This window comes from Pimephales promelas, chromosome 15 (genome assembly GCF_988280905.1).
Source record: "Pimephales promelas chromosome 15, fPimPro1.hap1.1, whole genome shotgun sequence".
In the NCBI taxonomy this organism is placed as follows: domain Eukaryota; kingdom Metazoa; phylum Chordata; class Actinopteri; order Cypriniformes; family Leuciscidae; genus Pimephales; species Pimephales promelas.
This window is the reverse complement of record NC_142783.1, coordinates 33,961,085-33,987,766: the sequence shown is the minus strand read 5'-3', so window position 1 is coordinate 33,987,766 and position 26,682 is coordinate 33,961,085. Positions and strand designations below refer to the sequence as shown.

The window sequence follows — 26,682 nt, the reverse complement described above, 5'->3', positions numbered from 1 at the left end:
TGGTGTCATATTGGTCACTGATGAGAGTTTGACTAACATGACCTGCCAGAACTGACGCTACACTGGATTATAAACTTATGTAATATGCAAAACAAGTAATATGCTTTGTTAAACCATCAAACCTGGCAATACAGCATGTATGCATATTTTTCTGTTATTTATTTATATAACATGCAATATATATCACAAGGTTTGATGAAGCATACCATTACTTAGCCCATATTGCATATTATTATTATAAATAACAGTAAAATATGCATATGTATTGCCAAATTTGACAAAACATGCATCGTATGCAACTATGCATACTTTTATTTATAATAAAATTTAATTAAAATATGACACATATTGCAAGGTTTGACAAAGCATTATATTAATTATATTGAATGATATTATAAATAACAGTAAAAGTATGCTTACATATTGCAAAGTTTGACTATATGTATGCATTTTCTTTAATATATATATATATACATATATATATGCCATAAAAGTGTCATATTTATGCATATTTTTACTGTTATTTATACTGTGTAATATGCAACAAATAATATTGTAAGGTTTGACAATACAATAAACTTATTGCATATTATATAAGTAAATAGTCATAAAAATATGCATACATATTGCAAAGTGTCTCATATTCCCGTTTTGTTTTGGACTCTTATTTTGAAGTATAGCTTTGTTCCCATTGTTTGACTTTCTGTAGTTAGTTCCTTTTTCTTTGTTTCCATAACCTGCCTTGTTATTTTTCATAGATACTCTTGTTAGTCTCCTTAGCAACTAATCACTTACAGCCCTTGTTTCCTTGTGTATATTTGAAGAGTTCAGATGCAAAAGCCTCTAAATGCCATTTGAAATTTTCTTCTTTAATGATGATTTTTATCAAACTTATATATTTAAGTTCAGTAATTTCACTTAAGTGAAATTACTGAATTTAAATATATAAGTTTGATAAAAATCATCATTAAAGAAGAAAATTTCAAATGGCATTTAGAGGCTTTTGCATCTGAACTCTTCATTTATACCCCAGTTTTTCTGTTCTTTGTCGAGTTTTGTCCTTACACGGATGTGTTGTTGTTATGCTTAGTTCTGGTTCCCGTGTTTAATTTATTTTGCTATTATATTAATTAAACCTTCTGCATTTGGATCCTGATTACACCAGGTTTAAAAAAAAGAACACTATATATTGCATATTATAGGAGTGAAAATATGCATACATATTTTGCAAGGTTTTTTTTGTATGCAAGTTTTTACTGTTATTTACTTAACAATATGCATGCATGCTGTTTTCCAAGGTTTGATAGTTTGAAAAAGCATGTTATTTGTCTGCATATTTTTACTGTTACAATCTAATAGTATTATGTCAAATCATTAAAACTTGAAATATGCATGCATATTCTTACTATTATCTATTATGCAATATACATAAGAATTCTTTACGTCAAACCATGAACTAAAACAGTTTAAAATTAGTCCATTAGTCCATTCCATTGAAAAACTGCAGACTTTGCAACTCATAATTGTATAAAAAATATGTCATGATTAATAATGACGATGATTTACATTAGGTAATTAGTCATGTAGCAGACGGCATAACCGCTATAACCAGCCACCACCTAAACAAATGATGTCTCTTATGTGTACTTGTGCAGATGGGCATGCTTATGCTTATTTATATTTGTGAGATTTGATTCAGATCCAAATCACACATGAGTCTCTGGAAACACAGCTGGATAGTTCTCGTGTGCTTGTCTTTGGGATTTGGAGACTTTGCTAGTGTGCCTTACGGAGGCTGTGATTGGCACATAAATGTTATAACCTTAAAAGTCTCAAGGTTGAGACTCAAGGTTTTGTAATCTGAGAGTTGCAGATGTGTTTCTAACAGGTTTAGTCGTGGTTAATACTCGTCAACTGGTATTCATAAACCTTGGTAATGATTCAGGTTTTGGCATCTTTAATAAAAATGCGAGTGATGTGTGTCTGTGCAGAAGTTTCTGCTGTGTCGTGTGTGTTTGCAGCTGTTATCAGGGCTAGTTAGTTGCTCTCTGGTTGAGACAGTGTTTTGTGTTTTCACAGACCGAATCATGTAAAAGAGTCTCCTGTGATCTTCTGGTCTCTAGATACGGCTCGGGTGAAAATTGTGTGTCTGATTACTTGGTAAAATAACAGCACAACTCACCTCAACACACACGATTTGAGGAACCGTATACTCTGTGGCAGGAGGAAGTTTAACCCTATTAAGCCTATACTGGATCAGATTTGATTGCAGATTTCTAAGGCCCCTAAATGATCAACATGTTCAAAAAACTGCTGTAAAACTTGTTACACACAATGCGACATGCCTTCTGCCATCTGAATGATGGTTTATACTTTTTCTGCAAGAAAAAGCCTTCGTATTTTTGTATTTTTGCTGTGAAATCTGCACTGATTTTTAGTCAGTAATATTTCAAGATCAACACTTACTGGACTGGAGCATCTTCGGTTTACACGCACTCTTAGAAGAAAAGGTTCTATATAGAACCTTAAAAGGTTCTATCAGCGCTACGTATTTGGAACCCTAAAAGGTTCCATACACTCTTAAAAAAATGGTTCCTCTGGGTTCTATATAGAATACTTGGCCAATAGAACCTTTTACCAAAAAAAATGGTTCTTTATAGAACCATTTTGGAGTTCCATATATGAAGCGAGGGATGGAACCATTTCTGGTTCTAAATAGAACCATTTCTTCTAAGAGTGAGATCATATTTTAGTAAAATCATGTTCAATTGTGAGTCTCAAATATGATCATCAGGATTTTGAGGACGGTTTCTATGTTCATCTCTCAATCATCATTGTATTGCATTGCATTATATGTTTTAAAAGTACAGAGATTATTTTATCATAAAACTAAGCATTTAAATATCATTTTACTTAGACATTATTGGAAGATATAGACATAGAGTTATGACTATGACTGATAATTGTTAGTCTCCGCCATTCATTGATTTACATTACAATCATCAGAATTTCATATCACTTTATCACGCTCAGTTTGGGCCTCTGAATACATTTTTTCCCTCCATATTCTCACTATCATACTACACTCACCTAAAGGATTATAGGAACCCCATACTAATACTGTGTTTGACCCCTTTCGCCTTAATTCTCCGTGGCATTGATTCAACAAGGAGCTGAAAGCATTCTTTAGAGATGTTGGCCCATATTGATAGGATCGCATCTTGCAGTTGATGGAGATTAGGGTTAGAGTTAAGCTCCCGTTCCACCACATCCCAAAGATGCTCTATTGGGTTGAGATCTGGTGACTGTGGGGCCATTTTACTACAGTCAACTCATTGACATGTTCAAGAAACCAATTTGAAGCCCTGCTGGAAGTAGCCATCAGAGGATGGGGACATGGTGGCCATAAAGGGATGGACATGGTCAGAAACCAATGCTCAGGTAGGCCGTGGCATTTAAACGATGCCCAATTGGCACTAAAGTGTGCCAAGAAAACATCCCCCACACCATTACACCACCACCACCAGCCTGCACAGTGGTAACAAGGCATGATGGATCCATGTTCTCATTCTGTGACTCTACCATCTGAATGTCTCAACAGAAATCCAGACTCATCAGACCAGGCAACATTTTTCCAGTCTTCAACTGTCCAGTTTTGGTGAGCTCTTGCAAATTGTCGCCTCTTTTTCCTCTTTGTAGTGGGGATGAGTGGTACCCCGGTGTGGTTGTAGCCCATCCGCCTCAAGGTTGTACGTGTTGTGGCTTCACAAATGCTTTGCTGCATACCTCGGTTGTAACGAGTGGTTATTTCAGTCAAAGTTGCTCTTCTATCATCTTGAATCAGTCGGCCCATTGATACAGTGGCCGCCTGTCAGTAGCGGAGTGGCAATCAGGAGAGTCGGTCTGATAGTTATACATTGCAAGTTATTAGCAACACAATCCAGAGGTCTCTGCAACGGCGATAGTTTGAAGCGCTCGTCCGTGTGAAGACAAAAGACACTGTATCCGACTGATAGCAGCGAAAAAGAGCGGTGCTTGATTTAAAAAAAAAAACAACAACAGATTTTAGCACTAGATCTCTTATTTAATAGCGAACTAAATTAATTATCTGCTAGTTAACTGGAGATGTTTCATTTATTTTTGTATTAGGTGTACAACTTTCCCCCCCAACTTTCATATATAGCATAAATAATTTGAAAGCTGCTAAAATAAAGGATACAAAACATCAGCAAAATGATCTATCAGCTATATGATTATAATCAGAGCATGTGCATGTCAGTGATTTATTTATATTAGGTTATTACAGCATTAAAGAGCACAGACCTATGCAAAGGAGGTGCATATGAAACGCCTTGTAAGAAATACCAGCCCATTCTCACCCCCAAGGCGTCACTTAACTGACGCCTTGGGAAGCATTTGGACATGCTTCAATATCTGACGCTTTAGGCGCCCTTTAGCGTCAGTTAGATGACGCCCTAGGATCGCGTGTACCCTACCCCCACCCCACACCTAAACCTAACCGCGTCCTCTAACTGACGCTTTCCTTTAGCGTCAGTTAGATGACGCCGTAGGATCGCGTCATGTAAGTGACGCTAAAGGGCGCCTACAACGTCAAATATTGAAGCATGGTCAAAGGTGACGCCTTGGGGTGAGAATGCGTTGGAAATACTTTCCTTTTCAGGAAAAGTATCCAAAAAGTATCAAAATCGCAATACTTGACTTGGTATCGGTATCGAAACAATAATTTTGGTATCGTGACAGCACTAGACCACACCCCTAAATGCACTGAAGCAGCTGCCATGTGATCGGTTGATTAGATTATTGCATTAATGAGAAATTAAACAGGTATTCCTAATAATCCTTTAGGTGAGTGTATGAGCCATGATGTATCAAATATGATACTCGACAAAAACACACATGCAAACTTCATTAAACGGTTCCATTTAAAAAAACAGACTATTTTTTTTATATGTCAGGCTTTACAGGGGAGGGGTAATAGTTGGTTTTACAAGCACTACTAATAATTAACATTCGGAACATAATGAATTTGATGCGCAACGTTTCGCCGTTTTCGGCTCTGCTGAAACACAAATCTATCGCGCTCGTTCCCTGGGGCCGGTGATTTACTTCCAGCATGTCATGACAGATTGCAACAGAGTCACAGCCGGGCAATTAGTCAACCTTAATATAAAACTGCATGCGACCTGTTGGGTGTCGAATCAGCGTTTAATATCTCTGTCTTTGACATGCACACAGGCTGTAATACATGTTTGGCTTTTAAATGATCAGCCACTATTAATGTTTACTCACCCCGTATAAAGACAGCTCTGTTCCTCCTCGTCTTTGTCACCGAGCCTTTCCATTTTGATTCACGACAGGTATGAATTTTATTGAGCTCATATCCCATTTGGAAACTTACCTCGTCTAAATGTTTCTTCATAACACTGAGTTTGAAAAAGTGAGGATGCTGTGATCGCGGTAATCGTTTTATTAATTATTCGGGTTTCATGCAGAACTGGTGGTCATATGAAATATTGAGGTCCATGCTGAAATTGTCTTTGACCTTTTACTGATAATACTTACTGAAGCATTGAATTATTATGTTTTCCATAGTGTGTGTGGGCTGTGAGGATTTCCATAAAAACACAAAGACAAAGCCTTTATTCCCAGCCGTTTCAAAATACTGAGATGTGATACTTAAGCTGAAGAGCTTCACTGTGCGGCCAGAAGCAATTGTGTTTACTGTACTTTTCAAAAGTTTAGGTTAGTAAGATTTTCTTTACTTTTAAACAAATTTATACTTTCATTTGACATACAGAGATTTTTTAAAGATGGCGGAATTATTGCTGATGTTTTTTTTATTTATTTATTTACAGCCCTCAAACCATAGTCACTTTATAGCCTTTAATCCTGTAATTGTGGACAAATGAGGGCACAAAGGACTCAGGTGTGATCCTAATTTTTTTTTTATTATAAATGTTATATCACTGTCTTTGATAAAGTTTTGGCTATCCATTTATGGTGTTTTTTTTTATTTTGGGGTATTTTTGAATTTATTTACTTCAAAAAGTACCATATTTTCTATGTAAACTATGCTTATTTTTATGTTTTATTTTTAATTTTTCATTCCAATAAGTTATTTGAGCTAAACCCTAAAGATGAAGTGACTTTGCTGTCTTATTTTGGCTTATTTCAGAATGCTCTAAATTACAGTTTTTCCCATTCATTTCTATGGGTGCCCATTTTTGACCCAAATACAAGATTAAGAAGTTTTTTTTATGAGATATGAGTGTCTTCTTTAAAATGATACCAAACTTAAGCCTGCTCCAAAACTTCACATTATTGAGTTTTTTGACACGGACATTTTTTTCCTCTAAGTATCTATGTGTCACTCACTTTTCTTAATTGATGCACAAGGGTTAATAAGTGAAACTCTTACTATCCTCACTGAAACATGATGATTTTATATTGTAGTTCATCTTCAGTGTTTTTTAATGATAGTGTTTTGCTTTAGGTTTTGCTGACCGATGAGACACACTTGACAGGGACGAATGACCACAGTACGGTGTACATTTTAGGACATCCTCAGTCAGACCTCAGACATATGAAGACAAGGCATCATGCCTCAGACTAAAAGGCTTCAGTTATTGGACAAAACGGCATCGCGCCTCAGACTGAAAAGCTTCAGGTCTCAGGAAAAACAATGTCAGGTCTCGTACAATTAGGCATCAGACATAAAGGCATCAGGTAAAACGGACTCAGATGGAGTTTGGAGGTTTGCATTGCCCCGCCCCTCGTGATCGGTGTCTCGAGACTCCCTGCCGATGCGCTGAGATCTGAGTTTATTACGGTGGCCATCAGGGTCAATTGATTGATCTGTGTGTCGTCCGCTGCCACTTTCTAGATCATCTGAACGTCCGTGGCGCTCTCTTTAACCTCAACATCTCTGATATCTGATCAATCAGGACAGCCCTTTTTAGTATTTTTGTCTTGGTTTTCAGTAAAAATATCTAAACATTCCTTAAAGTAGTAGTTCACTTTTAAAAAAACTTTTGCTGATAATTTACTCACCCCCATGTCGTCCAAGATGTCCATGTCTTTCTTTCTTCAGTCGAAAAGAAATGAAGGTTTTTGATGAAAACATTCCAGGATTTTCTCCATATAATGGACTTCAATGGGGACCAAACGGTTCAAGATCCAAATGAGAGTTTCAGTGCAAACTGTTTAAAGGGCTTTAAATGATTCCAGACGATGAATAAGGGTCTTATCAAGTAAAATGATCGCTCATTTAATAAATAAATAACAAAGTTTAAGTTTTATAAGCTCAAATGCTCGCCTTGCTCTGTTCTGTGATGAGCGTTCGTGACTCTCCTGTTCGAACTCGTTCATCAAAATGAACGAATCTTTTTTAGTTCATTTAACAAACGAAATGAACGAGTTGACTCTGGAAAAGATTTGTTCATTTTGATGAACGAGTTCGAACAGGAGAGTCACGAACGCTCATCACAGAACAGAGCAAGGCGAGCATTTGAGCTTATAAAACTTAAACTTTGTTATTTATTTATTAAATGAGCGATTCGTTTCGCTTGATAAGACACTTATTCATCGTCTGGAATCATTTAAAGCCCTTTGAACAGTTTGCACAGAAACTCTCATTTGGACCTTGAACCGTTTGGTTCCCATTGAAGTCCATTATAGAATCACTGTTGTGATTGTTGTTGGCTGTCAGTGTATTACAATGAAACAAAACAGATAATTACACTTCAAAAGGTCAGTAAATTAACATTATATCAGATAAGGAAATACGGTTTATTTCTGTAAAATTATATACGGTTAAAAGTCTGTAAAACCTAAAATGTTGCTACCGTATGTTTAACAGAAAAGCTGCCAGTTTTTTCCCCGTAAATTTAACAGATTTTTTTTTTTTACAGTGTGAGGTACTAATATGCACCTTTTAGGAGTAATAAAGGTACAATAATATCTTTTTAAGGATACTGCCCCAGTGACGAGCTGTTTTTTGCACCTTTTTATATCATAAAATCCCTTTGTGATGGGCAGATTGTCTTCAGGTTTAGCACAGCTATCTCCGATAATCCTGTCGCCTCAACCCTGTCACCTGCAAATACATATTTTCAGTCTCCTGGAATATACTCTGCCAATGCTAGATGAGCCAGGCTTGATTTGTCCTGTTATTAGCACTGATCCGACGCCGAGACCAGTGACCGGCCTGGGATCTTCTACAACATGTTTTCATCATCTTAAATTTTGATCAATACTTTACAGTTATAATGGACATGGAATAATAATGGAATTTCTTTTTTTAATTCACTCATTCTTTCTGTGAATACGATTACAGTTATTGCCATAGACAAAAATTACTGCGCATTACTGAAGAAATTTATTGTGTTGAAGTGCTTAAATTGAAGGTCCAGCTTGACCAATTGGTCGTGTGTTTGTGAAATGTCCCGCCCCCTTTCCATAACCGCCAGTTTAACACACTACTAACTACTCAACCAGGCCCCGCCCCTTTATTCTGCGTATGCCTTGGGCGAGAAATATTCAACCCTCTGGTGCTCTTCGGGCATTTTTGACCATAATTTTTTTTTTTTTTTAATGGCATGAATGGTATGAAACTTGATAAAGGTTTTGAAAACACACACACACAATTAAAGACATGATTTGAACATGTTAAGTCGTCCTGAAAAAAATAGTCACACTTGTATTGTTCATGGTCAAAACTGAGCACATTGGAAATGAATGGGAGACAAATTTTATTTAGTGGAAACTTTTGGTACTGCGGCCAAACAAAATCTTAAAGGGGTGATATAATGCATCATCTTTTCAGATGATGTAAAATACGTCTTTGAGGTCCCCAGAGTGTGTATGTGAAGTTTTAGCACAAAAAACCCCACAGATATTTTTGCATAGCATGTTAAAGTTGTCACTTTTTGAGGGTGAGCAAAAACGCACCGCTTTGTTTCTGTCCCTTTAAATGCAAATGAGCTGCAGCTCCCGGCGCAGGGGGGCGGAGCTACAAGAGCTCAATAACAAAACATGTAGAACGAAACAGGACGTTTCTGAAGGGTTAGTTGATGAATATGTCATTTGTGTAGCTGATGTGTATCTTCTAGTCATTAATTAACATATTCTGTCTTGATAATCTATAAATTGCATTCAGGGGTGGGGTTTATGTAAATTTTTGGGTTAGTGACATCACTATAAAGATAGCTTTTGGATGATATCATCCTGTTTTGTCTTCTGCCACTTTAACTGCTCGAGCACTTTAAAGCAGGGTGGATTCTGATTGGCTGTCTGTATTTTTATCATTCATCAGCTGGATAAAATCATTCTGAACGCACTGGTGTAATCTCTTTAATATTGTGAATGGTTTTTAAAACTGTAAAGTCCTTGCTGTGAACTGGCCTTTACTAAAAGCATATTTTTTTTGAGATATCAACCTCAAATTTGGAACACAACTTTTGATTTATGGTTATATATATATATATATATATATATATATATCAGATAAAAATTGTCTCAAAACTCAAGTCTGTGCTCCGAAGCAATTAAGAGTTATGACTGGAAATTAATTTTCAGGTCTATGTTAAAAAAATGGTTGGGAAGTAATCAATTTTTTTTTTCTTAAGTAATTTTGCTTCTCAAGTAAATGTATCTTGATTTAAAAAGTTTAAATATTTGTGCTGCAAAATGACAAAATAATGTTTTGCAGTGCATGTACTGTAATGGTTGTGTGTGGCTCATTCAACTGGGATATTTCCCTTTCAAATACTTTTACGATTGCAAGAGGAACAGGCTTGAAAGCGTCTCTGTCGACTGCACCCGTCCCGCTGTCTGGGGAAAAATAGACAATATCCGTGCGTCTGCGTTCCAGCCCTGCAGCGGTGTAACATTATCTGCTGTGATCTGATCTCCAGACAGCAGTTGACCTTCATTCTTCTTCTAATTATTATCTTGATTGAAGGTGTCCAGTGGCGCTCGCGTCCGCCTTTCTAGTGAATTCAAATTAGAGGCAATATTTCACAATTACAACGGCAAACACTTAAAAGTAATCATCGTTTGGAGCAGATAATTGACCTGAAAGGCGTTCAAAATCACAGATCTACCAAATGCAGTGTTTGTCACTTGATAAGGTCATTTTCAGACAGGAGGAGAGAGGGGTGGGCGGCGTGACTACAGCCTTAGATCATGCTATGAGTAATTCTGCACTGTGCGGATGGTGTGCTTCACAATACAAGAGTTATTGAATTCTATGAAAATTTATTGATGTTAAGTAACCATGTGGAAATTGTTCTTTTGATATTTTTTGTCTCTTTTTTTTTTGCATCCAACAAGTTCATAAAATAAAAAGAAAGAAAAGTAATTCAAGTGTCTTCTAAATATAAAAGTTAATATTAATTGTATTTTGGTTCCACTAGCTATTTTTTTCATTATTTGTCACTAAAACAAACACATCATAGTCTGTAAGATTTATTAATATTTTGAAGAAAGTCTCTTCTGCTCACCGAGGCTGCATTTATTTGATCAAAGATACAGTAAAATTTGAAATATTATTACCATTGAAAATTATATTGTAATTTATTCCTGTCATCAAAGCTGATTTACTCCACATGATCCTTCAGAAATCACTCTAATTTTTTTTCAACCGTTTTGCTGCTTAGTATTTTTATGGAAATTTGTGATGCATTTGTTTTTTATGCAAGCTTGTTTCTGCCACTGAATATAGTCAATAAATAATTGTGACTTTATCTCACAATTCTGACTTTTTCTCTCACAATTGCGAGTTTACATCTCGCAATTCTGACTGTATAACACATAATTGCGAGTTTATACTGTATGTCGAAATTCTGACCTCTTTTCTCAGAATTGTGAGATATAAACTCGCAATTGCGACTTATCAGGCCAATTCCAAGGGGAAAAAAAGACTAACTTTATTCCCCTCAGAATAGTTTATATCTCACAATTCTGACTTTATAACACGCATTTCTGACTTTATATCATGCATTTCTGACTTTATAACACGCAATTGCGACTTTATATCTAGCAATTCTGACTTTATATCTCGCATTTCTGACTTTATAACACGCAATTGCGACTTTATATCTAGCATTTCTGACTTTATATCTAGCATTTCTGACTTTATATCTTGCATTTCTGACTTTATAACACGCAATTGCGACTTTATATCTAGCATTTCTGACTTTATATCTAGCATTTCTGACTTTATATCTCGCATTTCTGACTTTATAACACGCAATTGCGACTTTATATCACGCAATTCTGACTTTATATCTCACAATTCTGACTTTATATCTCACAATTCTGACTTTATAACTCGCAATTCTGACTTTATGTGCCTACAGCGGCTCAATTATAAGTTTATCGAGTGACGAGACTACTTTTTGTGCGGAAAAAACATAAATAACGGCTTTATTCGACTATTCTATTACTTCCTTATGGGAGCATGCGCGAGAACTGAGACGAGGACGTTCTCATTCGTCTACTTCTTGTTACCAGCTGCTCACCGCTTAGGAGTTTTACCGCCCCCTACCGTATAAGATGATGTGCTGATATAGCTGGAAGAGCAAAAACTTTCTGTTTACAAGCAGAGGAAGATGCGCGCAGTACATACGCTTTTCAATTTGCGTATTTTCCGCACTATAAGGTGCACTTAAAAGCCTTTAATCTTCTCAAAAAACGACAGTGTTCCTTATAATCCGGAGCGCCTTATATATGGATCATCATTTTATACGGTAGGGGGCGGTAATACTCCTAAGCGGTGAGCAGCCGGTAACAAAAAGTAGTCGAAGGAGAACGTCCTCGTCTCAGTTCTCGCGCATGCGCCCATAAGGAAGTAATAGAATAGTCGAATTAAGTCGTTATTTATGTTTTTTTCGCACAAAAAGTAGTCTCGTCGCTTGATAAACTTATAATTGAGCCGCTGTAGGCACATGGAACATTTAAACCTTTTCTTTAATGACTTTATGGGCCGTCAAGAGCCAGTCCCTTAGGCAGTCTATCTAGGACTGATCCAGCTCTCAGATTCAATCAAAAATATCTTTATTTGTGTTCCGAAGATGAACGAAGGTCTTACGGGGTTGGAACAGCATGGGGGTGAGTAATTAATGACTTAATTTTCATTTTTGGGTGAACTAACCCTTTAAGGTAAGCCTGGTTTGCATCTTTTTGGCAAAAGAATTTTTGATCAAAAATCATGCCGTAACTGATGAAAATGTATCATTACCAAATCTTTTGAAACAAGAATATGAACCAAAGAATAACCTTCAACTTAATTAGTGTGGTTTAATTCACACCCTGCCAATAACACGTCTGACATTTAAGTTTTGTAAAACTGATTTGATGAGACACATTCAGAGTGTGTGATTATGTCTCTTTCATTAAGTTTTTATGCAATTTTCTAAAAGTTTTTTTTTTTTTAATCACAGCAACACATGGCATCTTTTTTCTGGCTTGGCATATTGTTTTCTGGATGTGAAACACATCTTCAGATGGTCGGACACAGTTGGTTGAGTTTTTCGGCTCTGAGTTTTGAAAGTTTGTCAGAAATCACACACCCTTTAAAGTTCCTCCTCGTCTTGGTTTGGGAAGCGTCCCACTCTGTGTGTGTTCTCCATGTTTCTTTGTCGCTCACACACACGCATCTTGAATATTTATCTACACACACAGCATACTGTACCACAGAATCTCATTAAAACCATCGCATGCTGTTATACAGCCATTCCCAGTAGCTTTCTGTGGGAAATATTCTAGAAGTTACAAAAGTAAGTGTGTACTTGATCCCTGATTTCAAACAACTGTGCATTTCTCCTGGGTTATTCCTGATTCCAGATGGCCTTCGGTGTAAACATGACAACCAACAACACAGGAAAAGTATTAAAATGCATCTTCAGTGTAGTCTTATATTGATGTCACATACAGTATTATACTGTGCTATAGAGAGTATTTCACTGTCATTTTGGCACTTTTTCTTGAAACAAAGCGAATTGTGAAAAGTAGTGGTCGACTGACACATCGTCACGGCCCATATTCGGCATGTTTTCTTTATCGCAACGACACTTTAAGTTTTTCTGTTCGGAAAATTTGACCTTTATTCTAACAGCGCATAGGACTTTTATTTTGAAAAATGAGAACGCCAGCGCCTAAGTGTGTGTGTGCGTGTGTGTGTTTAATTTCATAAACCTGTCAAACTTTGGCGAATCCAGCTGTGAGATCATCTGCATAAAAACGGACTCTGTATGTATTTTTAACTATACATAATTGGATTACATATGCAAGAAACTGCCATCTGTTTATTTTAGCTACATTGTCTTTTATAAAGTTTAGATTTTTTTCATCTTAATTTATTGAACTATTTGTAATTTAGTAACAAAATATGTCAAATCAATATTAATTTCATTTCAGCACTTGTTTTTCATCTGTTTAATATCTTTAAAATAAATAGTGTGATATCATTTAAGTTATATACGTACATATGAAGAGTTCAGATGCAAAAGCCTCTAAGTGCCATTTGAAATTTTCTTCTAGAATGACAATTTTGATCAAGCTTGTATATTTAAGTTCAGTGATTTCACTTAAATGGCAATGATAATTACCTATTAGTTGTTATTTAAGTGAAATTACTGAACTTAAATATACAAGTTTGATAAAAATCATCATTAAAGAAGAAAATTTCAAATGGCATTTAGAGGCTTTTGCATCTGAACTCTTCATATATATTGGCCATTAGACACTCTGCTTTTTAAGATATTGGCATCGACCATCAAAAAAAAAAAAAAAAAAAAATTCAATATTGGTCGACTACTACTCAAAACTACTATAGAAACTTGATGTCTGCATTTGCTGAAGGAAATGTGAGTAGTGTAAGGTGTTACTGTTGGGCATTTCATGAATTTGGGTTGGAGAAACAGTGTTTTCCCTCGAGGGCCATCACGCAGAGGTGACTCTCAGCCAGATCCTTCGGCCAAATCTGGATTTCCGTCAAGCCGTGACTACCACAGTTGTGGCCTTGATTTCTCCAGAGACAGTAAGGCGTTCCCATGTACCTGTGTATAAATAGTAAAGAGCTCACCTTTACTGAAGCTGGAGCGCGTGCCGTGGACGGGAGGACTCAGTCTCGTACTCCTAACTCTGATTAATTATCCTCTCCCTAGAGCTAACGGGAGACTCTCTTGACCTACATCCCGGTGTCTCCAGGGAAGGGAGAAGCGGTCGAGAACTAGGCCAGTACAGAGAGACGGTCGTGGCTCTGTCAGAACCAGAGTCATCGTCACAGGACCCACAAACACATGCGCAGCACAAACCTTTTTTGCATTATTACAGTACACTGTAAAAAAATATTGTTGGTTTAACTTTAAAAAAAAAAAAAAAATTAATAAAAAAAAATTAATTAATTAAAAAATAAAAAATAACAAACACATGCGCAGCGCAAACCTTTTTTGCATTATTACAGTACACTGTAAAAAAATATTGTTGGTTTAACTTTAAAAAAAAAAAAAAATTAATAAAAAAAATTAATTAATTAAAAAATAAAAAATAACAAACACATGCGCAGCGCAAACCTTTTTTTGCATTATTACAGTACACTGTAAAAAAATATTGTTGGTTTAACTTAACTTAAGTTAATTGAAATGGAAAAATTGAGTTAATACAATGAAGGAGATTGATTTAATCATCAGAAACTCAAAATATTATGTTATCTGAACCACAAAAAAACATTTAAGTTGATTTGACAAAAGAATAAATGTTGTTTTTATAAATCATGAAAATATTTTTTACAGTGTATACAGAATTTCAATTTTCCTTAATATCTAAAATGTTTTTGAGTGTATGAAGTCACTCCCAAGCCACATGCTGAAAACATTAACAGTGTTTTAACTTCTTTTAGAGATAAGCAAGAATATTGTTCTCTATTTTTACCAAAGTTGTAGACAATGTACTATAATCCTGCAATTTTTGCAAAACTGTTGTTTAAAACGGCCCGTTCACACCAATAATGATAACTTTGAAGTTCTGTCATGAAACTCTAGATGGCGCAGGTAAACGGGTTCTTAAAGGAGTAGTTCACTTTAAAAAAAAAAAAACTTTTGCTGATAATTTACTCACCCCCATGTCATCCAAGATGTCCATGTCTTTCTTTCTTCAGTCGAAAAGAAATTAAGGTTTTTGAAGAAAACATTCCAGGATTTTCTCCATATAATGGACTTCAATGGGAACCAAACGGTTCAAGGTCCAAATGAGAGTTTCTGTGCAAACTGTTCAAATGGCTTTAAACGACACCAGACGATGAATAAGGGTCTTATCAAGCAAAAAGATCGCTCATTTAATAAATAAATAACTATCATCAAAAACCTTAATTTCTTTTCGACTGAAGAAAGAAGGTATCAGACTTGGATCATTAGGCTTAGTGATGTCACTAACCCGTGAGGAATGTCGTGTAGTTTTTCTACCAGTCATTTGTTGTAGTCCTTAAAAAGCGATTTCTGTAAAAGCAAATATCTCCCAATATGCTCTGAACTTTGAGCGACGTAACTTTGCAGATGTTTTTTGTGCTCAAACAGCAACATTACACACTCACTAAAGTTAAAAAAGTGAAATCATCAACCACCCAAAGCAGGCTGGATTCTGATTGGCTGTCATTGTTTTTAGCGTTTAACAGCTGAAAACGAAAAAATCATTCTGAAAGGGATTCTAACAATATTGTTTCTGTCATCTTTACAGCTGTGGTGTGAACTCTGCAAGAATATTCTTTAATATTTAGTCTGATTTCGAGAACTATATCTTTATTGTTACAGTTATTGCTGCAGTTTTGAAAAAATGTTTTACTTTATTTTGATGCGCCTAACTAATGGTATAACATGACGTTATAATTGTTTACTTTAACTCTCATGAATCTGCTGTTCTCTGCTCTGTAATATGTGTTTGACTTCAGGGCTGATGAGAGAGACAGACTGGTTTGAAAACGAGTGAAGACACGTACTTTCATCTCAGTGATGTTTCTAGCACCCACATCAGTTTTTCTCAGAAACCACCAGGAGGCGATTCATGAACTCACTATTGTGGCCTTGAGGAAGACAGTGATCCTCACGGCAACAGAAACCGTGATGAATAAAGATTGTAATTGAGTATTTTTCAGCCACAGGAAGCTCCTCAGGGACTGTTTTGTGGGTTAAGTGAATTAACGCTGCTCTCTACACTCATTTTGTCCCTGTGCCGGTTCTCTGAGAGAAAACTCAAAAGTAATTGAAAGATCCACAGGCGACTGTTGCATTATCTCTCAGACGATCAAATACTGCGAGAAAAATAAAAGCCCAACATTTTTTTTTACATTGATCCCAGGAAATAGTTCACCTGAAAAGGGGACGAGTTTCTTCCAACCTCTCGTGGCTTCTGAAGCTAAGGCCAGATTGACCCATAGGTGGCGCTATAGCAACCAAAAGCGTGGAACTCTTAACTCCTATGACCAGTTCCGAAAAAAACGTAAATCTCCGATTTCATTTCCGGTATGCAAATTTTTCCGCCATTTTGAATTTTGTCAAAAAACTACTTTTGCAAACTAGTCAGGCTAAGAAATTGTATAATCGTCTAGTGACACTTCGGATGAGTTGAGTCCCTCTATTTTTTTTTTCCATTTATTTATTTTATTATTTTTTTAGTGTTTTGAGTTCCTGTTCTCCCTTGTCATGTGAACAGTGTAGGATGTCTTTTTGGATGATGTGCGGGACGTGTGATTCTTGGTTTGTAATACAATAAGATTTATATTGTACATTTTGAGAATGTCATATGTTTTTTTTTTCTTTGTTAGATTTCTTCATTGTTTATTGTAACGAGAAAAAGAAAAAAGAAAACTAGTCCCTGGTTTTTCACCTGATCAGAACCAAGCCAGTGCAGAAATGTTCTCTGGAGTCTGAATATCAATTTGAATTTTCGATTCACGGTCGCTAGGGGGCGCAAAATGAACGTTGTGGGAGGGGCCTATTTTTCTAAAATGACTATAACTTGTCAACGGAATGAGATATGTTAACTAAATTTGGAGCACTTATGTATGAGCTTAATCTTTGGTCTGGTGCAAAAAATCGTGGCGATTGGCCAGTAGGTGGCGCTATAACATGAAAAAAAAAAACATGTTGCTTTTGTGCTTAAAGGCCTTAATTGCTTGAACACCGCTAAATGCTACTTGCCGCTTTAATTATTGTAATTGTACTTATTGTTATTATTATTCTCCCGTAAAACGGATCATGTAGCCCAAACCGTAAGGGCTGGAGACTTGAAACTTTGTCAGATGGTAGTACAAAAATCAAGGAGAGGTTGAGGTGCATGGCTTCAGAAAACTTGGATCATTGTGCACAATTCAAATCCAGTATTTTTAATGTTGCTTAATGGCGACATACACGGTTGTCAGTGTTAGTGCTAATCCCATAAATTATGCACTTAAATGATGGCAGTGACTAACAGTGTTGGGGAGTATTAACTACAAGTAGTGACGCTACAAACTTAAAGGGTTAGTTCACCCAAAAATGAAAATTCTGTCAGTATTTACTCACCCTCATGTTGTTCCAACCCCGTAAGACCTTCGTTCATCTTCGCAACACAAATTAAGATATTTAAGATATTAAGATCGCTCCTGTATACAGTCCATAGGCTTCTTGAGGGACTGGCTCTTGCTGTCCCCGAAAAGTCATTAAAGACATCGTTAAAATAGTCCAAGTGACTACAGTGGCTCAATTTTAACTTTATCAAACGACGAGAACACTTTTGTGCGCAAAAAAACAACAAAAATAACGACTTTATTTCAACTATTCGTTTATTTCTCCCTCTGCGCGAGTCAGGTTACTAGTTTAATAGCGTAAGCTTCTGTTATTGTACGTCACACGCATCACACACATGACCAGCGTCGGCCAATAGTGAGCCTTCGTGTGACGTAGCTCTACGCAATCACACTACGTTAACTGACTACAGGCCCATGGAGAAGGAAGTGAATAGTTGAAATAAAGTCGTTATTTTTGTTGTTTTTTTGCGCACAAATGTGTTCTCGTCGTTTGATAAAGTTAAAATTGAGCCCCTGTAGTCACTTGGACTATTTTAACGATGTCTTTAATGACTTTTCGAGGACAGCAAGAGTCATTCCCTCAAGAAGCCTATGGACTGTATGCAGGAGCGATCTTAATATCTTAAATATCTTAATTTGTGTTGCGAAGATGAACGAAGGTCTTACGGGGCTGGAACAACATGAGGGTGAGTAAATACTGACAGAATTTTTGGGTGAACTAACCCTTTAACTACATTTTTCAGTAGCTTGGCAGTAGCTCAGTTGCTTTTTAAACAGAGTAGCTTTTCCAGTAGCTAACTACTTTTTGCATCAAGTAGCGGTGTAGCGCGAGTAACAGCTACATTGCGTTTCTCGAGCCTGCGCGAATCAGCGCGATACAAGGATATTCTTCTTGTTGTTAGATTACAAACTCATTTTTTGCCATTACCGCCACCTGTTGTTTAATCACGCGTCTTGCGGCTAACGGTTCACTGACGTACAGAAAGTGGGTTGACAAACCCATATTATGATTATCCATGATGGAGCAAGACGTGACGGCAGATTTGGAGGATGGAGAAACAACTAACGTTAATTACCCATGGCCTTATTTGTCCAAGTTCAATCGGTATTTTTGAGAAAATGTTCTACATGCAATTTACGTTGGATGTATATTTTGTTCTTGCAATGTTGTAGGCTATTTGTTGCAATTTTGCACTTTTGACAAACAGTCTGAGATATTTGAGTGTTGTGTGTAATAAAACAACACTCTTTGAAATCATAATTGTATTGCATTATTTTAAACACTAAATATTTTACTTAAACATTCCTCAGACACTTATTCAGTTATTTATAATAAACGTTGTTTAAAAAAAAGCAAAAGTAGTTTCAGTGTAGCTAGCTACTTTTTGATAGTAACTTGTAGTGTAGCTAACTACTTTTCCAAAAGGGTAGCTTGACTGTAGTACTGTCACCGTCCCACAGGTGGGACGTTTGCCACTATATTTTTAAAACAATAATATCTTAGTAAATACCTTAAATAATATTGACAAACTATATATCATTTGAAAGCTTACAATCTCTAGTTTCCATATTTGGTGACTGATTTTCAAAATATATTACAGAGGAGCCATAATTTATCAATATAAAACAAGAATATTTTCATACTCATAAGGCGTGTTCAGACCTTTATTTTAAAATAGCAGTAAACATGAAAAATCATGAAAAAATGGTAGATACCTCAGTTTGTTTTCATGCCAAAAGTTCAAAAGATAGAATCCATTCAATTATTTTGGAAAAAAAAGGTCTGAAAAGTTTGAAATATCAAGAAAAAAATAATAAATTCACAATTTGTGACGTGGCAGCTAGCTATGACTTACATGCGTGTTCTTTGTATGTGTTTCTTAGAGGTTCAATTCATATCAAAATCTGCCAAACTTCCCATGCTACTTCTGAATAGGATCTCTACTTCAGAAATTGTATGAAAATTGTGAAAATAATGGTTCATATCACTCAAAACACGAATGGATATGCAGGCGCCCTTATATGGGCAGTAATGGAGTCTGATTGTGCCCTAGTGAAAAAGTTTGGTACTGCGCTCAAACAAAATCTTACTGAAAGCTCATTTTTTGAGATATCAACCTAAAATTTGAAACACAACTTGTTCAGATTTTTGGCTTTGATCTTTCTGCCATTTTAGAGTAGCCCAGGTTTTGAAAATATATATTTTATGTAAAATATGAATAATTAATATTTTTACATTGTACATTTCCATAAACTCAAACTTCTATAACTATTTTTCTGTTTCACTTTCTTAATTTATTTCACTTCTACAAAAATCTGCCAAATGTCTTCTTTAAAACAAGACCAATCATATGTCTATATTCCAAAGCATTCTTGAATTACAACCATTTAAGTTCGAAATGTGCATTTTCATGTCTATTCAAAAAAGGGGGGGTGACAGTTAACAGGTTAACTACTTTAACTTACGAGTAGCTTGTAGCTTGTCAAACTACAGTTTCAGAGTAGCTTCCCCAAAACTGGTGACTAATATGCATTTTTTTGCTTTTTTTTTCAACAGACAAAAACCGGACTTGCCCTTTTGTACGACAAACACACGAGTAACACCTACGACGTCCGCTTAAAGTTAACGAAAGAGCTGTTAATCGTCCAGAAGCAGGATGTGGTGTGTGTGAACGGCGGCGACTCGCACTTAAATGTAAGTACTGAGTCTTTGCCTTCGACTCGACCCTGATTCAAACACACTCGGGTCATTTCATCATTGTTTAAAGTGGCACGCTTCTCGTCATTGGGCGTCACAGACAGAACAAGTTTTCATTACGTTTGACATCGCTGTCAAGAAGCACACGCCACTGCTTTGTTTGCTTTGCAAGCATGAGATGCATCATCATCATTCATAAATGACATCAGTGGCATCAGGCTACAGCCGCTATTTCAGAAATTATGCTGTCAATACACAATGGAAGTCATTAAATGTGCACAATGCATGCTGGAGAATCCAATATAGTCATAATCAAGAGAGTTTTAGAGCATATTTATAATCCTAGTTATATATTGGGATTTATAACTAATCTCCTTCGTCATTTTGACCCAGAAACACATTTTGAGTTTTAGACACTAAAGTAAAGGAAAGTCTCAGCGAGTAAATAATAAGTTTTGGCCATCATAAATTGAGAAATTGTTTGCATTTGCATGTTATTAGAATCAAATGAGTGTTATGAAGTGATTGCCATCTGAACAGCATTCATTGATTTAATGTCTGGATAAAAAAATGGAGAAGTTTGACATTTGAAAACATTTAAACATGAATAGTCAAACATTAAACATCAATAGTAAAATGTATTTATCTATCGCCTAATATTATCTGTTTAAAAGGTTACATTTTGTTTTTAATGTCAAGCGATAAAACACATGAACAGTAAATTTCATATTTTTTTTTATAAAAGTTGAGAAAAACAGTAAGCATTATATTAAACAGATACTGTGTATTACCTTATTTGAAAGTTTATGAAACGTGAGACTTTTTCAATGTATTAAAAAAAAAATTAATCACACCAACAGTATTTCCTGATATTACCTTTATTTGATAGTTGTGGTTTTTAAAATTTTAATGCTATTTAAACATTAAACTAGGACTGTCAAACGATTAATGGCATCCAAAATAAAAGTCTGTGTTTACATAATATAAGAGGATGCACTGTGTATAATTATTTCATATATATAAATACACACTCATGCATGTATATTTAAGAAAAAAATATTATTTATATACAAAATAATTATAAATTATATATAATTTTATATACATTAATATATTTCTTAAATATATACAAGCATGTTTGTGTATCTATATATATAAAATTCTTATACACATATATTATGTAAACACAGAATTTTATTTTGGATGCGATTAATCGTTTGCGATTAAACGGTCTGATTTATTGAACCTGTATAAACTTCAGGCTTCAAGTCAAGTGTTGACCATATGACCACTTCTTTATTTGTTATCTAGTTGATGCCATGAATATTTTACCAACTAAATTCCCCTTTTTTAAAGCACAGAACTGTTGTACTTCGAAGACAGGTGACTGGAGGTCTCGGTCTGAGTATCAAAGTAGGTATTTTGCTTCTTTAATGTTGTTCATTGACTTTAAAGAGCTTAATGACACTCATATCTCCGCAGACCAGATAATCATTGCACAATATTAGTCTTGGAGATCAAAGAGGAACCTGAGCTCAACTCTCATTAGATTTACTCACAGTAATCTCTAATGAGGCAATAGATTTGTATTTTTGAGCAGTGCTGGTAATAGACTGATGTGAGATGTAGAGGTGAATCACCTTGACGGCTCTTCTTCGTGCGTTTCAGGGGGGAGCAGAACATAAAGTGCCTGTGGTCATCTCGAAGATTTTCAAAGATCAAGTAGGTAAGATGACAAGAGTTCCTCCCATTCGCTGTAAGGCGTCTGTAGTCACAGCGCTAATGTTTGTGCTCTGAGGGGGGGAAAAAGTTTATTTTTCGACATCAAAAATGTTTAATTCAATGTGTTACTTGTCATTTCTAAGTGGAAATAATTTATGCACTGCAAAAAAAAAATGTACTCAATATTTTTGTCTTGGCTTCCAATAGAAATATGCATTCTTAAATCAAGATACATTTGCAAAGATATTAAATTTTGTTTTCTTTCTAAAAGTTATATTTGCCAATAGGGACAAAAAATATGGTATTTTATTTTCAGCCTCTGTCTAAAATGATAATTTTTAAAGGGATAGTTCACTTTGAAATTAATTTTTGATATGTTTTATCTTACCTCAAGAGCATCCAAGATGTAGGTGTCTTTGTTTCCGCAGTATTTTCAATTTTGATATTTTTAGGTCAAACCGTTCTTGTCTGTCAGTCATATAATGGAGGTCTATGGTCACCACCTCAAAGAGCAGCACAGAGAAGTCCAAATTAAACATGATTTAATGACTCGTAAATGTAATTACACACTGATGGCCTAAGACACGAAACGAGCGGTTTGTGTGAGAAAACCAACAGTATTTATTAGGGCTGGGTAATAAATATCGATTTCTCAAAATTAACCGATTCTCATTTTTACGAACCGATATCGATTCTTAAATCTCAAGTATCGATTAGTCATCCTGTTTCATTTGAATGAATGGGACATTGTATCGCGGCTGCGCGCATCCAAAAAATCACAATAATCTTTGTCATTGGTTACTATTGATATGAAACAACGTCTCAATTTTCAAATTACGTCCATTTTCTTTAGAAATTCAAAAACATAAATAGCGTTTTGGCGCTGTGGCGTGAGATCGCTCTGGAGAAGCAGCAGCGCTGATCTCTCTTCTGGCTTAATAATACCAGTCACAGCGCCAAATAAACATGAATGAGCATCTGAAAGTGTGTTAAAGATAGAGTACAACTTATCCAAATCCGTATCATGTCACATTGATTCGCCTCAATCAGCGTTTCAACCGTGGAAAGACGTCAATTAAACAGCTTGTAATCAATGTCATGTATCGTCATATTTACCTCAGAAAATCCACATAAACTCATAGTCAGCTAGAAAAAATAACTCTAGAGAAGAGCATTTTGCTAAATATATACACCATATTACATATGCATTATAATCTTAATGTTCTTCAATATTTAATGCATATTTGAATAAATCTGGAAAGTTTTTATGACAGCCACCATTTAAATGTTTATATTTCATATAATCTTCTTATTTTAAAAATAAATAAAAGTGTAATTTAAGTGTTTGTATAGCTACAAAACAGTATTATTACCTTCATATTAGGCTAATGAAGCCTATAGGCTACAACTAGACTCTCACAGTTTACAGCATTAGTTAAGAGATTTGATTTCCTTGAGAAAATTTGCCATTTATTGTAACTGATAAATAATCCAAGATAATCAATATTGAATCGAAATCGAATTGCAAGCTTGTGAATCAAAATCGAATCGAATTGTAAAATTTGTGTCAATACCCAGCCCTAGTTTTTACCTCTTCAACCACAGCCCAAAAAAATGTTTTGCTGACTTTTTCCTCATTTCTCAAAATATTGTGAAAAAAAAAAAAAAAAAACACTGGATAATTTTAGTGTAAATGCAAAAATCGGAAACGGGTCACTTTTAAAAGATGACGTAAGCGGGTCGTCAAAAAAATCGGATATAGTCAGAAAATCGGATTTGGGCATCAAGACCTGCAGTGTGAATGCAGCCTAAGTTCCAGGCCGCCATTGTAAATAAAAACTTGTTATGTAAAAAAAAAAAAAAAAAAAAAAATCTTGATTTAAGAGTGTACTGGAATCAAGACCAACATAGCCTACAAGATAAGATTTTTAAAATGTTTGCATTATTTGATGCGCACACCAAATTAGTCTCAGTGTCTACACAATCTTGTAGTGTACACTCTTCTCTTGTTGTTTTTCATTTAAAATAAATGCACTACACAGCCCAAATGTAGTCCGTTTGACATCCGTATAATTAGCACTAGCTCACATTATAGTTTTTTCAGCACAAGTATCTGACAGCATCTGCGAACATGTGATTAGAATCTGATCCTACGGCTTCGGAGAACAATATAGCATTGTTTCGTGCCGTACAGTTCAAATGTAATGTTAATCACGGCTAATTACTCCACAAGTGCGTTTGCAGTTTTATTGGTTTTTATTAGCTTCCCGCTGAGATGCTTAGAGTAGAAATATATCCAGCCTTAGAGCTGCTTGATATCAGAAAGCTTATGCAGTTTCATCTCGTTTGTTAGAACGCATTGAAATAAAACCCAGATTTGTGTGGAAATCATCTTATAATAATGCTAGATTGAAAGGCTCATCAAACTCAATCCTGATTGCCATGTCATCGCATAAGCACTACTAAATGAGTAATTATATCCCAATCTTTCCATTAACCTCTGACTGGACGGCCCGGGGCCTCAGCCGATCAGACTGGGATGCTGTTTATCGGAGACGCCGTGTTGCAGGTTGGTGTTTTGGGCTTTTGCACGCTCTCGTTCTTTACGCTGCTCTCGGGGTCAAGGGTGCGTGTAAGAGCAGCGTTCCCTCTGCATTTTAATGATGCTTCCCTCTGATTCATTTTCTCCAGCTTGACTGGAGGTTTAACCTTTTTATCTCTCTGTATGAATCAGAGAAACGGCAACAGAGAGAGAGAGAGAGAGAACAAGAAATGGAGTATTAGTGCCTGTGGTGCAACTATAACAAATGGTTTTATTTCATTTTGAATGTAACAAGAATCTCTGAGGCTCTTCACATACACGCACCGAACACACATCCAGGGCCTAAAATAACGTTTTACCACTCCTGCCAATATCCATTAATATTTTTTTTATTAAAAAACTTTAGATACCAGTAGAAAAAAGTTTTGATACCACAACTAAAACTACTAGCCGAACTAATATACATTTAAAACATTAGACAAGTAAACAGTAATAAATTAAAGGAGTAGTTACTCACCCCCATGTCATCCAATATGTCCAAGTCTTTCTTTCTTCAGTTGAAAAGAAATGAAGGTTTTTGATGAAAACATTCCAGGATTTTCCTTTATTCCCTTAAGACCCTTATTCATCGTCTGGAATCGTTTAAAGCCCTTTGAACAGTTTGCACTGAAACTCTCATTTGGACCTTGAACCGTTTGGTTCCCATTGAAGTCCATTATATGGAGAAAATCCTGGAATGTTTTCATCAAAAACAGTGTTGGGTGTAACTAATTACTTACGTTTGTTTACGTTCATGCGTTGTTAAAATTCATAAAAATGTTACCGGCCAACTGGCATACACTCACCAATGCCGATTTTTACTTGCATTTGGTGGTTGACGAGTGTTCATTTTAGGCCCTGGGCACACCTGTTACACTGCTAACAAGCCAATCACATGGCAACAACTCAATGCATTTTAGGCAACAGTAGTGTATTGTATGAACAATTACACAAAATATTTAGCAAAAATGAAATGTCAGGTTGCATGAAAGTAAAGTGACTTTGGGATTTAATGTTATTTTTAATGCAAATAATGTCAGAATGCATTTTTTTTTACGAGACCCGAATATGTTTTTTAGCTTTATTTTAAACATGATTTCTGCTGAAATCTTCTTTTTTCCATGCAGGTCAATGGCATTAACGTGGAGAAGTCTACGCACGAGGAAGTCGTGAGTATTCGATTGGCTCTTTCATCCGTGGTCTTGAAATGCCATTGATGCAGAATTAATGAAAAGTGAATCAGATGCTGAAAGTGTTAATTACTGAACAGCCACAAACTAACCAAGGCGACTAACCTTATCCATACGGACAGGTATTTTTATATATTTATATATTTATAAGATTTTTATACAAGAAAATACTCTTTCAGTCTTACTACTTCAAAATTTATTTGTAATTTATAAATGAAAATTGTTGCAACATGAAAATATTTTATTAATATATATATATATATATATATATATATATTTATAATATGTAAAATCTCAGGGGGACTTAAAAATACACTGTATATTTTGTTGCAATTGTAAAACATTTTTCAGTGTATTTCAGGTCAAAAATGCCAAAACAGTTTGTGATTCGTATGATGAAATGTGTCGATATACGAGACGCCGACGGGACTGTTTGTCTAAGGATCTGTTGGTCCACCTGAACCCGACCCAAGAGTCTATACTGAAATAATAACTCACGAGAAATCTCTAAAAGAGATTACATGCTGATTGCACACAGTTGATTTAATTCAGATGTCCTCAACTCAATGAGGTGTGAAGCGGCCATTGAAATGCAGAAGTCTTTCCTCGAGCACATCTTCTCCTCACGATGATGAAGGATATTTCTCTCTCGGTCTCGTTGCAGGTTCATCTTTTGCGAACGGCAGGGGATGAAGTCACCATCACTGTCCGTTACCTCAGGGAAGCGCCGGCCTTCTTAAAACTCCCATTAGGTAGGCTTGTCATAAACATGCATAAACCCTCCTTCATATTCATGATGTGTCATGTCATGGTTATGAAGGTGCAATGCCAGTCTTATGCACACCCCTTCAAGTAAAGTGTTACCATGTAATCTTTCATCCTCCATCTTTTGCACTGAGCTTGTTGT

The 26,682-nt window shown here is 35.7% G+C and overlaps 1 protein-coding gene across 1 annotated transcript in view; it reads left to right on the top strand.

The window, feature by feature from the left end:
* sntg2 (syntrophin, gamma 2) overlaps positions 1–26,682 on the top strand; it is a 66,488-nt gene that overhangs the window by 2,337 nt on the left and 37,469 nt on the right. The window contains exons 2-7 of the mRNA XM_039663102.2: positions 20,142–20,279; positions 21,639–21,695; positions 21,951–22,008; positions 24,530–24,573; positions 25,713–25,754; positions 26,440–26,527. Coding sequence (XP_039519036.2) covers positions 20,142–20,279; positions 21,639–21,695; positions 21,951–22,008; positions 24,530–24,573; positions 25,713–25,754; positions 26,440–26,527 — 427 coding nt within the window. The remainder of the gene's footprint in view (positions 1–20,141; positions 20,280–21,638; positions 21,696–21,950; positions 22,009–24,529; positions 24,574–25,712; positions 25,755–26,439; positions 26,528–26,682) is intronic.